Source organism: Diabrotica virgifera, chromosome 2 (assembly GCF_917563875.1).
Source record: "Diabrotica virgifera virgifera chromosome 2, PGI_DIABVI_V3a".
In the NCBI taxonomy this organism is placed as follows: domain Eukaryota; kingdom Metazoa; phylum Arthropoda; class Insecta; order Coleoptera; family Chrysomelidae; genus Diabrotica; species Diabrotica virgifera.
The window spans coordinates 43,752,559-43,770,959 of NC_065444.1; the positions used below are offsets into that span (position 1 = coordinate 43,752,559).

An 18,401-nucleotide genomic window follows, 5' to 3' on the forward strand; every position below is an offset into this window, starting at 1 on the left:
ATATTACGAATATGTGTGCCAAATATCACGATAAAATATTCAAAATTAAAGCCGCAATCTTGGAACGCGTTTTCCGTTTTGATGAAGCGCTACTGTAGCGTCTTAAGACTTCTCAATCTAAATCTACTTTTAAATATGTTTAATCCTAGACTTCTAAATGTATTGATATTGCTTGTATTAATTAATTCGTCTCTTTTATCTCTTAATCCATTTATCATCCTCGGAACACATTTCATGTCTTCTAAACTTTTAATTGGTTTACTCCCAGTTCTATTTTTCGCTGCTTTTCATTAATTTTCCTCTTCTCCTTTGGCCTATTGTTTTAGTGTTAACTGCTTTCTTCAGTAACTTATTTTTTACTACACAAGTTGTTTCTTTGGGAAAGAGACGTACGTTAACTGTAAAAAACTCACTTGGCGATCTCAAAAACACCATACTTAATGGGTCTTACTTCATCAGTAACAAAGATACTGGTGTTTTATCTATTTTGCCAACTTCTTATTTGGTTTATAACTTTTTAACCACACTGTATATTATTTTCTTTATATTTTTCACGCGAATATTCATTCAGGTGGGCAATCAATTAATTTATTTATATTTATACGAAACCCATGTACGGATTAAAATATGTTAAAAAAATATTCCCACCCAAAAAACAACACCGTGTAGGTAGTATCAGATTTTTTAAAAATTCTGCACTTGAAAATAAAATAAAAAGCTTTTAGTGGTAGACTTTGAATTTTTGGCAAAATGTTTTTTCTGTTAAAATTTTCATAACTTTATCAACGAAGTATCTTAGAAATTAAAAAAAGAACATAAAATATTGGCAGAACAATAGCTGTTATCAAAACTAAAGTAATTGTTTAAAATGTCCACCACCTTATTGAAGGCCAAGCCTTCCTCTTTTATGTCTGACTGACTTCCTAATCTTATCTGGGTTATTTTTCATTTCTTGAATAAAAAACAGTCAAAATTTGCAGAAAAATTCGATTCGATTCGATTTAATTCGATCCTTTCGATTTTATTTAATTTTATTGAATTTTATTGAATTTTATTTAATTTTATTAAATTCTATTTAATTTGATTTAATTTCATTCAATTTTATTTAATTTTATTTATTCGAAACGTCAAAGTAAATCCTATTTAGCATCATTCAAAAAATAGACACGTTCAGTAATTAATCTAGATAATATACATACATACTTGAGAACGACTGGATCGATTTGGCTAATTATGATTTTAAAATATTTTATAAAATAAATTCAACAAAATTATAAATTAAATAAAATTAAATAAAATTAAATGAAATTAAATAAAATCAAATAAAATTCAGTAAAATAAAATAAAATATGTAGTGTATTATAAAAAATATTAAAAATTCAGTAATAAGCAGACATAAAATTTTATTAACGTAAATATTTTAATAATAATATTGTAATGTTCACTTCTGTCGGAACTGCCCAAGTGCCACGCTCTTTTTTTACTACAATCAATTATGGTTTAATCCCATATAATACAATATTAAAACTGATTGTAATTACATTTTCGATTTTAGATACAACGAGGCAACCCAGGGCAGATGAAGAAAATGGCAGAAATTACTTTTTCGTCTCTCACGACGAGATGATGGCCGACATAGCCGCTAACGAGTACTTGGAATATGGTACTCATGAAGACGCCATGTACGGCACTAAATTAGATACTATTAGAAAAATACATCAAGATGGCAAAATAGCCATACTAGATGTGGAACCACAAGCACTCAAGGTGCTACGTACTGCTGAGTTCTCACCATATGTTGTGTTCATTGCTGCCCCTGCTTTACAAAACATAGCAGATGTAAGTATAACAGATTCTATTTAATAGTTATAGTTTGGTTTGTCTTAGTGCATTTTTGCATAAATTTAAACATATTTTTTCCAATAAATAAACTGAGAGATAAAAATAACTAAAGAGTTTTATAAAGACCTTTATACCAGGCAAAGACCGCAAGACAATTTTCCGACACGAGGAAGGACTCTCATAAATCAGGGATCTGAAGTACTTTTACCCATTACAGTATCAGAAGTAAGACCAGATTTAAAGGAAATGAAAAACCATCGATCGCCTGGTGATGATGGACTCGTGATTGAGGCAATAAAAGCAACAGGAGTGTGGGTACGATTCCAAAACACTGGAACAATGCAGTGATAGTTTTGTTACACAGAAAAGGTGACTAAATTAGAAAATTATAGACCCATCAGGCTTTTGACACATATGAACAGACTCTTTATAAAACTCGTAACGAAAAGACTAACGCCTAAACTTGATTTCTATAAGCTCAAACAACAGGCAGACTTTAGGACAGGATATGGCACAAATGACCATTTGCATACCATAATACCATCAAGATATTAATTGAAATTGCATCGAGTACAACATATCATCGATTCTGGAATTTATCAATTACGCGAATGCTTTTGATTCTGTAGAGTTTGAAACAGTAATGGACTCACTAAAGCAAAGCCGAATAGATTACAAGTATAGGTACGTCACTAATAAAAAACATCTATGAGAACGCATATCTATAACATACAATAAGTTCGAGTAGGTATACGACTACAGGAATACACAGAAAAAATTCAGCTTATATCTAAGAGTCAGACGAGTGTAACGTGATCGTTGCGTTTGTTGCTCCAGGTAACAAAAATTCAGCCGAAGACAGAAGGTTCGCTTTTTAAGACATTTATTGTAGAATCAAAACATTACAAGTGATAAGATAATTAGCGTTAATTACTACAATATAACTCATAGTAACTATATAGTACTTAATTAATAAAATATATTTATAACCTACGTATCGAACATTAGGTTCGGGTTGATGTGACGATATCTGGTACATGAATGAATACTACCGACGATCGCGTGGATCAGGAATTATATTTATATGAAACAGACATATAAGGAGAGGAAATCTCGCTCAGGAGAAAAGACATGTAGGGAAATACGATCACCGCTCGTATAAGGAGAGGTAAAAGGAAAAAACCATCGAAATGCGTTCAACGCACCAAAGACGACGGCGGAAAATGGTCGGGATAACTCACCTCTTATACCTCGTTGTTGTTTATTATTCTTCGATCAACGCTCCAAGAATAATAATCAACTAGGCTTTTCGTTTCGACTTTTATATCGTATGAGACGGTACAAAAACACGTTTTACTTAATTCATTGGCGTACTCTAGACGATTAAATTATATTATCGTCACACAAGGAGACAATATTTCACTAAAATTGTTAACGGCAGCTCTAGAGTCAATATTTAAGAACATTTAATTGCAAGATATGGGCATCAATTTAGATGGAGAAAGATACAGTTTCTATGATACATTTGCTCAAAACTCTGTCTGAGAGAGCCGGATTAAAAATAAACTGTGAGACTAAACTTATGACAAAATATGGTAATTAGCGGAAATGCAACTATTGACAATAATACCATATAACAAACAGATAGTTACATATATCTGGGTCACGAGATCAAAATAAGCAGAGACATTCAAACACATGAAATACTGTGCTTGACTACTAAGCCATATTCTAAAAATTGCAATTCTCGCAATTCTTGCAATGTTTTTGGCCCGTACAAATTTATGGAGCAGAGACTTAAACATGGACGCAAAGTTCCGCAGATAGCACTTAGCTAGAGCACAAGATGGACGGTGGACAAACTGAATCATGGAATGGATGCCCAGAAACTATAAAAGAAGCTAAGGTCGACCACCTACTAGGGCGACTAGATGTACCAATGACGTAAAAAGAGTACAGGGAAACTAGATACAAGCGGTCCGGTGTAGAGAAACCTGGCAATAACCGAGGGAGGCCTATGTCCAGCAGCGGACGTAATTGCTGATTTATGATGAAGTCGTCATTACATATGCCAACCATCATAAGTCTCTTCTTTGGATTTTCTGGTTTATAGTATTTGCATAAATAAAGAACAGAAACAAAATATACAAACAAAATTTGTAGTATCTGGATCATTACATGAGAGGTGAAAGATAGGCGTTGCTGTACCTCATTATACAGAGAAAGATACTGGGCAGAAGAAGCGTAGGTTGATGACCTATATCTTGGCTAAACAAAATTAAGACAATAGTTTAATTGTGACTCTGTTGAGCTGTTTAGGATACCAGTATCGAAGGTGAAGATAGTCGTGATGAGAAAATTGAGAACTTGAGAAATAAAAAAGGGCCTATTTAAAGTATCTGCCAATAGTGTGTTTATAAATAAAATAAATTTATCAAATTGCGATATATATTCGAGATATCCTTGATATCAGTCTTATTACTGATACAATTTTGGTTTTTTATGTGAATCATCTCCAATGTACATCTTTTGTTGGATTTATATAATCAGTACTTTTATATTTCGTTTATTTGTTTTAGTTCGATGGTAGTTTGGAACGATTAGCCAAGGAATCTGATATGCTTCGCCACGCGTACGGGCATTACTTCGATCTATCTATAATAAATAATGATATAGATGAGACGATAGCCGCTCTAGAGTCTGCGATCGAACATGCTCAAACAACACCACAGTGGATCCCCGTGTCTTGGGTCTACTGACAGGAGCAGTCTCCGGATTCGGGCTCGTACCAAAATTTCTGAGCCCGCTTCCTCAGAAGCCTACCCACACCTAACGACAATGAAGTAACGAATGGAGTAGGATGGTAGATAATTGACTGTAGATAAGTCTAACAAGACAACTAAGAGACTCATTGGTATGCAGTTCACCGGGATGATCGAGGTTTGAAATTATATATACAAGGGATCATTTCATAAAACAGGTAGATCCCTTGTTTATGGAATCTCACATCTTGAACAATAGCATCCGCTGAATCCGCTCAGCTGAATATTAATAAATCTCTTAGGTAGCTTGTTCGACTATACAAGTGTTCATATACCTAAATTTTGATTTTAACAAGTGACTCTTGGCAATATTTGTCATTTTTTCTTATTTTTCACAACGTTTTATTCACATCTAGCAGTTTACTTCCTTCGTATTATTTATCCATGTAGGTATATTGCTCTACTGTTTGTGACACTGGTCCCTTCAAGCAAACACAGTTATTTTAAGTAGTATGTACTTTAATAATAAGAACCTATATATTTCCTGCAGTTTATTTTTTTTTTATTTAATTAGTTATTAACAAATTAGGGTCAAAAAACGGTCAGTTTTCGCTTTATTTCTCTATCACTAAAAAGTTAAACAAACAAAACAATTGGAGAATAAGAAACTTATAAGCCATATAAAAGCCGAAGTAGTACCATAAAAATGGTATACATTTTTATTCTATATAAAAGCCTTCAAAATAATGCTTTTTAAATATCTCTAACCATATTTGCTGCTTGGAATTGCAAAATAATTTTTTTATATGTTTAATGTTAATAACTAGTAAAAAATTAACCTAAAACTTTCATTACATGGAATATTGCGTATTGTGATGCTTAAAATAATCTCAAAATTTCAAAAAGATCGGAAAATAGTTTATAAGTTATTTTATTTGTTTACCCCAATTTAATTTTTTTGCAACAACATACCTAAGTAAGTCACAAAATAATAAAAGTCACAGTAGTTCTGCAAGTAACTTATGAAAGAAGAAGGTTTATTCTATGAATAATATTAAAAACACATGAAGCAAGGTAATTGTAAATATTGCAAAATTATTTAACACTTTATTTATTTAAAGAATGAATGTTCGTAATGTACATACAACTTAAAAAAAAAGAAACGTCGAAATCCACAAGCAAGAACCAGACATAGAGTTAACAGCTCATTCCACTCAATCGCTTTCGCGAATTTCAAAGTTAGATGATTTTGAGGACCACATTATGAATCTTTGTGGACAATTCCTTTGAAAGGAAGTCGTTTTAGAATTGGGCACGATAAAACTTAAATAACATACCAACTAAAATATGTTATTTCAAATGATGGCCATTATGTATCTTAATTATTATAAACAAAGCTAGTATGAATTTAAAAAATGGGACTAATTCCTTCACAAATTTTCCTAGGACAACGTCTTTTAAAATTCGTAAAAAATTTAATTTTCCAAACATGGAAAAATAATTTTCTTGTAGGTACCTAATGGTTAAAAGACAATTATAATTGTGTTTAAGCAAAAAATCAACATGTTATTGCAAAATTTTCTTCATTTTTTTTAATAAGCTTCATGGAATAAACCTTCTTTCATAAGCTAGCCGTTGAATTACTGTAGCCTTATTACTTTCTGACCATATTGTTGCAAAAACAAATAATTTGAGAAACCAAATAAAATATGTAACTTTTAAAGTATTTGACCCAACGCTTTGAAATTGTGGTAATATTTTAAGCGCCACACTACCCAATATTGCATATTATATGAAGGTACCAGATTGATATTGAGGACAGTTATCAACAAGCGAAAGTTTTGCTTTAATAAAATAATTAAATAATATTAAAAACACAACTTTATAGGGACCAATTTTTTGGTAACACCTTCATGGTCTCTAAAATTTTACAAACCAACGAATTACTGGAACAAAGAAGGCTGAGTGAGATCTAAGAGCATCTCACTTCTCGCCTGTCTAGCGCGATAAAATTCCAACGAAAAATGGTCCCGCATACTCACAATAGAAGTAACACTAATATAAATAAATAATCATTTCGTTGTAAAACGAAACAAACTAAAATATAGGACGGCTCTTTTTTCATTTTAGAACGAAATGATTGTTTATTTACAGTTATTAGCGTTTTATAAAAAATCGATATTTGTGACTTTCTTTTAATTTTCTAAGCAATAAATAAGGATATAAACATTTAGAACACGCCATTTTGAAGGGTTTTATATGACTTATAAGCATCTTTATCTCAAATTTGTTTCAAATGCTTCGCCTTTTATTTATAGACGAAAAAAGCGAAAAATGACCGTTTGTTGACAATAATTTATTAATAACTCATTAAGTCCAAACTGTCGACTTCAGGAAACATATAGATTCATCTTATAAATACCGATACTACTCAAAACAACTGTTATTTGCTTGGAGGGATCAGGGTCACTGCGTAAACATAATTTTTTAGTAACATTGTTAGTATTTTATTTGCCTAATTTTAACAACAATGTCTTCCTGCTTGTTAAAAACAGCTAAAAAGGCATTTAAAATCATACAAAGAACCCCTGCAATGCCCTGCATACTACCATTCTACTTGTTCGTTGACTACTACTTTAATCTATGAAAAAATATGTTGTTTATACAACTGTTCACCAAAACATGTTAAGTACTACTAACTAATTTTAGGTATCTAGGATATTGAGCATATTTTAATACATTTCTGTTGGGTTTTAATTTAATGTATAATATGTCTTTTGTTAAATGTTTTGATGTTACTTTTATTTGAACGGTCCAAAACGTCTGTTCGGTAAAACTGTTGGAAGATGTTTAATAAAGAAAATATCATATAGGTAGACCTATATATAGACTATATATTTTATGTTAAATAATTTTCATTGGTAACTTTATTACATGTTATTCGATAATTTGATAAATACGCAATTGTGCTTGACAAAAATTAATTAGGTAAAGACAGGCACTTGAGAAATCGACAATTAATAAAAATCCACAACAATATTACTGCCAGATCAAAAAAATAACACGTGAATATTTAAAGGACACCGCACACATCTTATGGAAAATATAATGCCAGTCAAATGCAATACAATTTACATAAATAGGTTTGTCTCGAAATTACAATCATTTCATATCATTGCACCAACTCTGAATTTTGATCAATAATGGCTAAAATTGATATAAATAAATCTAAAATCCAATTTTAGTGAAAACTAAAAGATTTAGAGACCTTTAGGACCTAGTTGCCCGCACAACACGTAAGCTAGAAGAAATGTATATCACCTTCTTAAATGCCTTAAAAATATGGGCCTGCAAGTAAATGAGGAGAAAACTAGGATGATGGCATCAACACCCAACAATAGAGCCAGAAACATCGGTCACCCATTCACGGTTGATAACTCTACCTTTGAAGTGGTGGACAAATTCACATACTTAGCCTCCCTGATCACCAAGGAGAACGTTATGGCGGAAGAAATCAAGTGAACGATAATCCTAGCAAACAAATGCTATTTTGGACTGAGTAGACATATGAGAAGCAGAAACTTAAGCCAAAAAAACAAAAAGAACCATATACAAAACCCTTATACAACCAGTGTTGACATATGGATCAGAGGCATGCATCATTTCCAAGGCAGATAAAAACCTTCTGCTTATATTTAAACAAAGGATCCTGAGAGGAATTTCGGTAGCATCTGTGAAAATGGTGTCTGGAAGAGGAGGTACAACTACGAGGTATACCACAGATATAAACAAAAATTTGGTGGCAAAGACGTAGTATCTCTTATAAGAAAGATGGGCAGGACATCTAGCAAGATCACAGCAGAACAACCCTCCTAGAAGAATCCTTATGCCACAACCTGTGGGAAGTAGAAATAGTAGTAGGCCAAAACTCAGATGGAAGGATGGTGTGGATGAGGATGGGAGAAAAATAGGCGCAGCAAACTGGCAACGGCTGGCAATGGATAGGACTGACTGGCGTAATAGACTTGGGAGGAAGGTCGAGGCTCTTTTATAGGGCTGTAGCACCATTGATGATGATGAAAAGATTTTGAGAAAACAGATTTAGTGTGTCGGCAGTTCATAAATCTTTCTGCAGATATGAAGGCAAATATCTCATATCTGCAGATAGTATCATTTCTCTAATCGGCTTAGCTCACGCTGGATTAAGCTGTTAATAGCTACTAAACTAGTAGTATTTATGAATATGACAGTTTTATGGACTTCAAAAATGTGATTTCCATAAACTATAATTACGATTTACACGTTTAGAGTTGGTGCAATGATATGAAATGATTGTAATTTACAGACGAATATATTCATGTACATTGTATTGCATTTGATTGATATTACATTTTCCATAAGATGTGTGCGGTGTCCTCTCTCGACCTCATTGTTTTCTTTCTTTTTCTTCAGGGGGGAATAAAGTTACTCCTGTAAATGCAATTAGCAAACAACTTGGATATATTCTTTTATTCCAGGCTTATTACGTTTCCTTTCGGCTTGTCGTTATTGTGAGTCGCAGCATCTATAACAATAAAGGGTATTAGTGGTAAAAGCAAGTGCTCTTGTCTTACTCCTGCAAACAGGTGTAGGTACAACGATAATATGTTGCTACCTAGCTTAGGTTTCTAACTCATTACAAGTTTGTCAAGCTCAATTAGGTTCTAAAGTTTTTCCACGGCTTTTTTACGTATTATACAATATAAATAAGAAATAGAAAAAGAATAATATAAAAATAATAAAAATTATTTTATAAAAATACAGAGATACTAATAAACGACACAAAATAAACTTTCAAAACAGTTTTATCAGCACCACATATAGTCTGATCAAATAAAATTACAATACACGTAAATTAAAATTTAATTCCGTACAGGTTGGAACAAATTTTATGTCAAAGTTTAGATGAAAACAACAGATATTTTCAAGAAAGCATGATTTATATGAGGGGAGCATTGTTTAAATAATGAAAAATGACTCATTTCTGCAAACAATTTAATTTTTTAACTGCTGCGTTAATTCATGTTTTTATAATGGTTTTTGCGATTTTTTTTCTGCAACGTTGAAATAAAAAGCTTTTATATAAGGCTTACTAAGTTAAATTTGACCCTTAGCTAATTTAAATAATTATAAATAAAACTTGAAAAACTTTCCAAAAAAATATTATTTGGATTATAAATAAGTTCTATCGAGTATTTTAATTTGTAGGAATAGTTGCGTTATGTTACCAATATAAAGCAACAAAAAAATTGGTTGACAAAATATTAACAAATAATATTGTTTGGAATAAAAAATTATGGTCTGATATGTGCAATTACATCCTTCTAATGGAAAGAAAATATTTTAAGATTTTTCTCAAATTATGGATACCAACAACATTTTCATTTATAACTCTTTTATTCTTAATTTGACGAAGAAAAGTTATTCTTCATAAAAAGCTCTTCATGTTCTAAGATTTATGATGCAATCATCATATATCAAATTTTATTAATTTTATACGAGGTATATAAAAATATGAATTTCGATCAAGAGTAAAGTACCTTTATAGTTCATAAAATTTAAATTAGAATGATATAATTGCACATTAAAACATAATTATTAATTCTAAACAACTTTTCATTATAGCAATTTTCCATATTATGAATTAAAATACGTAAATAAACAAAGTTTTCGTTATGATATAACGATCTGATGGACAAGAGGTCATGAAAGCTGAACCAGAAGGATCAGGACGATATTATCCTTAGATGGAATAAAGGAATGACCGAAGATAGAAAGGTCCAATCGCCTACATTGACGAAACAATGGCCACGTTGCTCAGTCGGAAGAGATGTGGGCATGGTTCTTTGGGTTGGGCTTCTGTTACAATGATAGATGTTAAACGAATAAACAATGGTATGCGAATAGAGCTAATGAAACGACGATAAACAAAAGATAAATAGATAACATTAACTGATGGTTTGACACTTGGACTCTAAGGAAACGGAAATATAGGGCGCCAGGTATTTTGACCAAAAAATACTCAAAGGAACAATAATTAACGCAACATAACACAACAATAACAAATTAGCAAGAATGCTACGATAAGACATCAATGTACTAATCTTGAGCTGTAAAAAAATTAAATAAAATACGACATCGTAAGTTTCAATGTAACATTTATTAAAATACTCTACGAAATCTCACTATTTACACAATACGTACAGTGTATACGCAGTATAAGATCGCCAACAACAAAATTAAGAAATCAAAAAAATACCTAAACCGTTAATCTATAAGACAAAAGTTGGCGACATAATAACAATCACTGCATATAAATTGGTGTATTCACCAACACAGTAATACCAAAAAATGGAATGTAAGTGAACGAATATAACTATTAATTATTAACTCAAAAAAAATGAACTGAAGTTACTCGAAAAAATAAAAAATCCATACTCTAAATAAAAACTAGCAATTTTACCGTTCACTTACAACAAAAAAAGAAAGAGCTCTTTGTTTATATTTATACCTATCTAACAATACTTAATAACACTCTAATAATACTCAGAAAAATATCTACATAATGTAAATGTTTATAGTTTAAATGATCACCCATTTAAAAATAAAAAGATAATCATCAACTTCATACTAAAAGTATGACCTACTTTTCAGAATGTCACTATCACAAACTGGGCGAAAACTTTAGGTCATTGAACTTATTTCACGAAAGAACACAAAATTGTCCTTGCCCTGGACATAACAAAGGCGTCTCTACTAACTTCTTCAATAAGTAAAAGATGAGTGACTTACTTAAAACATCTGTTAGAGGGTAGGATGGCCCTTTGTAAGCCGACAGGCTCTCAAGGTGTGGAAGATAGCCATGAAGAAATTCAACTTTACGACACAGTCGAAAGAATAATAGTATTTAACAGTGTTCATAAAATAGCAGCTGGACAACATAATGCATAGGTGGAAGGTGGAAGGTGAAAGGTGGACCCTTTAAAAAAAATAGAAAACGCAATTGTACAATTATTGTACATACCAATAAACAATCATTAATACTCTTACCTGCCTAATCGGCGGGGCCCACAATACACGAACAAACTTGATCTCACATAATGACTATATTAACTCAACTCACAAATGATGCAGAATTTTGAGAATTTGTGGTTTTTATGAACCTTTGGCGTCCTTTGTTTGTGGTGGGGTTTTAACCAATCAAAATTATGGGAAAGTGTGAGAGATATTCAAGAACAGATTTCCTTACCACTCGTAAAAGGGCTTAGCGAACCTAATACTTAAGACGAGTTATGGGATGCAAGGCCCATATCATTCACCAGAAAGCTATTAAAGTCTAATGTTCGACTCTATCGATAGCACATATGTGTTTCTAAGAAAAACAACGCCGATAGGGACTCTAGGATCTAATCAGTTAAGATAAAAGCGTGAAATGAAAGGGACTAGACCAAAATCTACACTGGGAAAACGTAAACGTTACAATGATAATGCTCGCATTTTCACCTTTTTATATATATTTTCGATAAATGTATTGAGAAATCAAAATTTCGATGAAATTTGCTTTCGCTTGAAATTTGTTCTAATGTGTCTTCTTCTTCTTTTTGTATAGACATGACTCTGTCTGTTTTCCGATGTGCCTCTAGCAAGTTGTCGTTCCATAGTTTTCTTGGTCTTCCTATTGGGGAACTGTCTCCCGATGTCCTTACTACACTATTTGTTGTCAGTCGGCTTATGTGGTCATTCCATTCTCTTCTTCTTTTTCTTACCCAGTTATTAATGTAAAGACTGAAATAGTTTTGTACACACTTATGAAAACAGGTGAATAGAGAGAAGTGTATTTTTGAAGTGTGTAAATTAAATAACTCCTAGCTGAGCGCTTTCGGCTTACAAAGCCATCTTCAGAGCTATGCTATAATAAAAAGGCCTCTAATTAATAATTGATTTTAGATTTCAAAGTTTAACTTACGTCAAAAGGTTCAAAATACCACTAAGAAGAGAGATAGATCCCATGTATGATGTAAAAACTGCATAACAAATAGAAGTATTTTTATATCATACATGGGATCCATCTCTCTTCTTAGTGGTATTTTGAACCTTTTGACGTAAGTTAAACTTTGAATTCTAAAATCAATTATTCATTAGAGGCTTTTTTATTGTAGCATCCCAAGTAGCAATTTGTCGACGCGACAACGTTGTCTACCGCGTGGCAACGTTTTGTTACAACGTTGTTATTGCCTAGAAGACGACCCTATTCTGCACTAATTTGGTGGACGATTTTTGAGTTGTCTTGACGTTGCCTAGGCAACCTCCTATGAAGCAACATCGTTTCGTAAGCGTTGCATAAGAGAACTGAAGCGACTATAAAAAGAACCTGCGCATGCAATGGTTGCTCAAGGAGTCAGACTAGTTATGTTTTTTACCTATATTTTTAACACCTGTATGGTGAATGCGAACACCAAAAAGGTAACTATTTTGACATCGTATTAGGTATTTAAATTTATATAAATACATAAAGGACATAACAAAATTACCTGATCTGAAATTTATAAACGCATCTCAGATTACCGTCAAATATGGATATTTCACCTTTAAAAAACACACGCGCTACTTTTTTACGACATTTTTGACAAAAAATATGCAAATTTAAAAAAATCAAATTTTAATATAAAAGTCAAAATTTAGGTTAAAGATGTTCTGTATAAATTTAATGTATTGATGGTGCTTTTAAAGGTATCAGAAAATGCCTGCATTTTTTATATTCTGTGTTTTCATTTTCTTTACATCCCAAAAATCTCAAGTAAAACCAAACTGGTGCATTAAACAATATTACCAATATTACTAAAAAAATACCTTATTACCAACCCTAGACCGATAAGACAACTTAGAAGTCCAATCGCCAACCAAACCCGGCCGCGCTGACTATCCCAACCATTTTAGAACGCACCCTCTTATTGGGTGACAGAGAGGTCATGTGACCAGTGTCAAAAGTGTAGCATTCTCCTTAACAGCGTTGCCACATTTAGGAGATTTCTACTTTTTTGGTAGATTTTTGATATTTTTTAAAATATTCTAGTATTTAATATTTTTTAGTAGATTTTCGATATATTTCAACATTTTGTTATGACTAAAATAAAATTTGCTTTTTAATAGTATTTACCCCATTTCTAAATTAATTTTCACACATTTGGTTACAATTTCCCAATCCGAAAATAAGACCGAAAATAAGATTCAGAATAAATAGGTCATTACCGAAAATAAGATTCAGGACGTAGATGATGAATATTACAGAGAAATGAAACTGGATTCCTGTGTAACAAACTTGCAGATTTCAAGTAACAGTGCAAGCAGTATTTCAGGTGTTATTGAAGAGTTCTGGCATTCGGTGAGCCTATATTAGAAGTTAACGATGGAAAACTAAAATATCTAAACATATGTAACTTTGCAAAACACAAAATGTTTTGTTCACGTGTTTCTAATATTAAATGCGAAACAATTGTTTGAAGAATTTGATCCAGACATGCAGCTGTTAAAATTAGTGGATGACAAAATATTCTATTATTTCCCATTCTAAATAGTTAAAAATATTCTAGTTGTTAAATGTACCTATTCATTTTTTTCGAATTATGAGGAAACTATAATAAGTATTTTTGAAAAATTTAAACGCAGAATGAAAGACTGCATTATTTAGAAAAACCAAAACGTTTCTTTTGAATGAGATATTTGGAATTAAAATGGCACTACATTTTGTCTTTTTTACATTTTGTCTTTTTTTCACCCCTGTAACTTATTAAAATAAACATTATAGAAGTTTTCAGGGACTTTCGGTCCTCGGAATAACGTAATCTTTCTTTCTGCGTTTAAATTTTTCAAAATACTTATTAGTTTTCTCAGGATTCGTAAAAAATGAAAACATTTAAAATACATTGAACATTTTAACGGGCGACATTTTGCCCCTATCCCCTTAAGTTAGCTGTTGTTTTTATTATAAAAAATCCCAAATATATCTCAAAAATCCTTAAGTATATTTTAGTTTTTGATTTAGTAGATTTTAGCTAAAAAATGGTAATTACCAGTTGTTGTTTTGGAATAATTAGGTTTCCAATTTTTTGGAATTCCTCTTGGGACAGTTAAGACCGATATGCAGATTACTGTATAAGTATACTGTATTTACATGGCCTAAAAAGAATCTACTGATTTTGTGAAAGGAAAACTAATGAAAGAGTAAAAACTGACCTGGCAACCCCGTCTAGCAAAGCTGATACAAAGATTGAAAGATTAAGGTTATTAAATCTACTGATAAAACACTGGACAGTGGAATGGAAACCAGCTATTAAAAAAAACAAACAAACAGGTTGTTAAATAAATCGAAAATTTCCAGCAAAATAAAACATAATAATAATAAAAAAATGAATGTGTGTGTACTTTTGTACGCACGTAAGAAGTTATACTTCTACTACATATTATGTGATTTTTAAGACAATACCAAAAATTTAAAAAAATTAAAGAATAAAACGCACACAAACACATTGAAAAATGCCACAAAGAAAAAATTATTTCTAAACGATAATAATTGTTGGCAAAAATTTTAAATACGCATTCTCTGAAAAAAAAATTATATAACAAATATACTTACAATCATAAAATGGAAAAAAAAATAAAAAAAATAAAAACTTGCATCGGGAATCGAACCCGTGAACTTCATGCCGCCTTCATTCGTAATCGAAGCCCAGACTCACTCGTCCAATCCCACATTATTTCTCATGTGGAAAAATAGGGTAACTGAACGATTTACTGTTTGACAGTTGTTTTAAATATATGTAATTATGTAGTTTAAATCTTGTGGAAGAAAATATTAAATAACAAAACAGTAAGAAAACAATATATTAGATGAAAATTTGTAGAACTTTTGTTGGTAATCAAATTAAGTATGTAAATCAAAGCATTACATACCTACTAGATAAATAAATCTACGCCAAAATATAATTTAAAAATCGGACCTAATTTGGGATTTCTCTCTAAAATCCCCATTCTTGAGAAAATAAATGTATGTATTCCAACCTAATCCAAATGTTTAATTACAATATGATTATAATAAAAACTACTTACCAAATTAGAATGAGTTTTCCTTGTCCAAAATAGTCCAAAAATATAGGTATATGAAAACTGTTTAAAAAGGCAGTATAACTATTAACTAACGTTGTTTCTTTTCACACAAATTTCAAAACGCAACAACCATAAATAATCAAAATACAATAGGTTCGCTTTCAAGATGCAGTAGAAAATAAACAAACCAAGACACGTTAAATGCTACTAGGAGCACTTCCGAATCATAATTTACAATGTATAAACTTTGGAAATCATGATTTGGAATGTACAATGTATATACATTGTAAATTATGATCCGGTTGTGCTCCTAGTGGCATTTAACGTGTCTTGGTTTGTTTATTTCTATTTCTACTGCATCTTGAAAGCGAACCTAGTGTACAGCTGTGCCACAGCCGCCATTTGGAATAATTTTTGACATGTCATTTGAACATCCAATCAGAACAAAGTTATAATGCGCATGCGCCGGGCTGATAGGTTTTAACATATAAAAATTCACCCTCTATCGCCGGTAAAGAAGTATAACTTCAAAAATAAGGTTATAAAGTAAATTCTTTTTCTCCTTCTGAAGTTGCCGCAAAGGTGTCACACACCTAGAACAACACCTAGGGTCGTCACAGACAACTTCAGAGTCGGCCAGAAAACCTAAATCGGCCAGGGCGTAAATTAGTTTAGCATTATAACGTTTTTAAGTCGTTGCGATTGTTGAAAAAACTGAACTGTGATATGTAGTTGTCACAATGGTAATAAATTAGTTGCCCGTATAACTAAAGATATTACTTAAAGTTGTAACATCGTAATGTCAGTCGGGATAGGGGACGTTGGCCGAAACAACTGAAAATGCTCTCGGGCAACGTTATATACAGTGCATTTGTTTGTACTGACAACCAATGTGTCGAAAAATTGCTACTTGGGATAGCTCTGAAGATGGCGTTGTAAGCCGAAAGCGCTCAGCTAGGAATTATTTAATTTACACACTTTAAAAATACACTTCTCCCTATTTACCAGTTATTAATGTTGTCCACCTTGCATCTCAGTCGTATATCTGTACTTGTAGCTCTACTCCATAGAGTCTTACCATCGTTTTTTCGAAGGGTTTTCATCTCCGCTGTTTCGAGCAATCTTTTTGTCGTCTCTGTGTCGGGTCGTGTTTCTGCCGCTTATGTCATTATTGGTCTGATCACTGTTTTCTTCCTTTGTTTTTTTTACGATATCTTTATTTCTCAATATTTTTTCATTCAGGCAACCTGCGCCTCTGTTTGGTCTCTTCACTCGATCTTCCAATTCTGTTTCGAGCCTTCCGTAGCTAGATAGTGTGATTCTTAGATATTTAAACTCCATCACTTGTTCTATTATCTGCCCCTCCAGTTCCAATTTACATCTTATTGGATTTGCTGTTATACCCATGTATTTTGTCTTTTTTGGAGAAATTAACATGTTAAATTTTCCGGCGGTTAAATTAACATGTTAAATCGGTGCAGCATACGTTGTAAATCATCTTTACTTTGAGAGATTAGTATTACATCGTCTACATAGCAGATTATTTTAAGTTGTTTTTCTCCCATTTAGTTGTTACTTTTTTATTGTTTCATCCATAATCAGGTTGAACAATAAAGGACTTAAGGAATCCCCCTGTCTTATCCCATTGCCAGCTTTAATTGGATCAGTTAGTTCATCTTTTACTTTTAATTTTGTTCTAATGTGTGTATGACTTATTTTTTTAATAACGTCGCGGGAATTAAAAATTTTGAAATGCAATATCAACATTCGTGTTCCTGAACATGTCCAAAAATGAGTAATATTTCAATATTTCAACAATGATGTCTTTAATATAGATCACCTATGTACTTTCTTAAAAATATGTTTTGTTTGCATCTAAATTTTAATATAAAATGTTTCCCAACCTGTACTGAAATACATTTTGATTTTATTTTATTTGATTAGGCTAATACCGTTACCGAAAGAAAAACCTTGATAAAATTTTATAAAAATATCAGTTACGGCTATTCCTAGGCTGCCCTTTTTCTAATAATAATATTAATACAATACTTACCTACTAAAACCTATGACGTAATTGTGATATAGATTAAATAAAATCTGTTGAAATTTTAATTAAATAATGTATAAAAAGTAATAATTCATGTATTAGGTAATTAGTAAATAAACTTGCTCGTTTATGATTTCTATGATTTCAAATTGTCCCTCTTGAAGATATTTTAGAAATCATTTTTAGCTCAAAATCTAGAAGGAAATATAAAAAAATTAAAGAAAAGGGAAAACACAGACAACAACGAATCCATAAAAAATTTGAGAGCTGAAAATATTGAAGTTGTTTAACAACAATTTCTAAAGTTTTTTGGATTGAGTAAAAACATAACAAAAGCGTGTCAATGAAGGCCGATATGTATGAAGCCAGTAAAAAAGCAAGTAGTGGGCAGGTTGTAACATTAACACGTCGAATGCCAGTGAAACGTTGATGGAGAATAAAATTTGACAAGATGTTTTTATGTCATAAGAAGATGTGACGTGTTATGCACTTTCGAGAACAATTGTCCCCGGTCGCTCAGAATCGGAAGTGATATGGGTGGTTCTTTAAGGGATGTTATTAATATACTAATTAAAATATTGAATACTCTTATTAGCTTGGAAATAAAA

The 18,401-nt window shown here is 31.7% G+C and overlaps 1 protein-coding gene across 2 annotated transcripts in view; it reads left to right on the forward strand.

The window, feature by feature from the left end:
• LOC114336035 (peripheral plasma membrane protein CASK) overlaps positions 1-17,926 on the forward strand; it is a 610,838-nt gene extending 592,912 nt beyond the window's left edge. For both annotated transcript variants that reach the window (XM_050642554.1, XM_050642555.1), the window contains 2 exons: positions 1,556-1,839; positions 4,422-17,926. In XM_050642554.1, the coding sequence (XP_050498511.1) occupies positions 1,556-1,839; positions 4,422-4,601 (464 nt within the window). In that variant the 3' untranslated portion in view covers positions 4,602-17,926. The remainder of the gene's footprint in view (positions 1-1,555; positions 1,840-4,421) is intronic.
• The last annotated feature ends 475 nt before the right edge of the window (positions 17,927-18,401 follow it).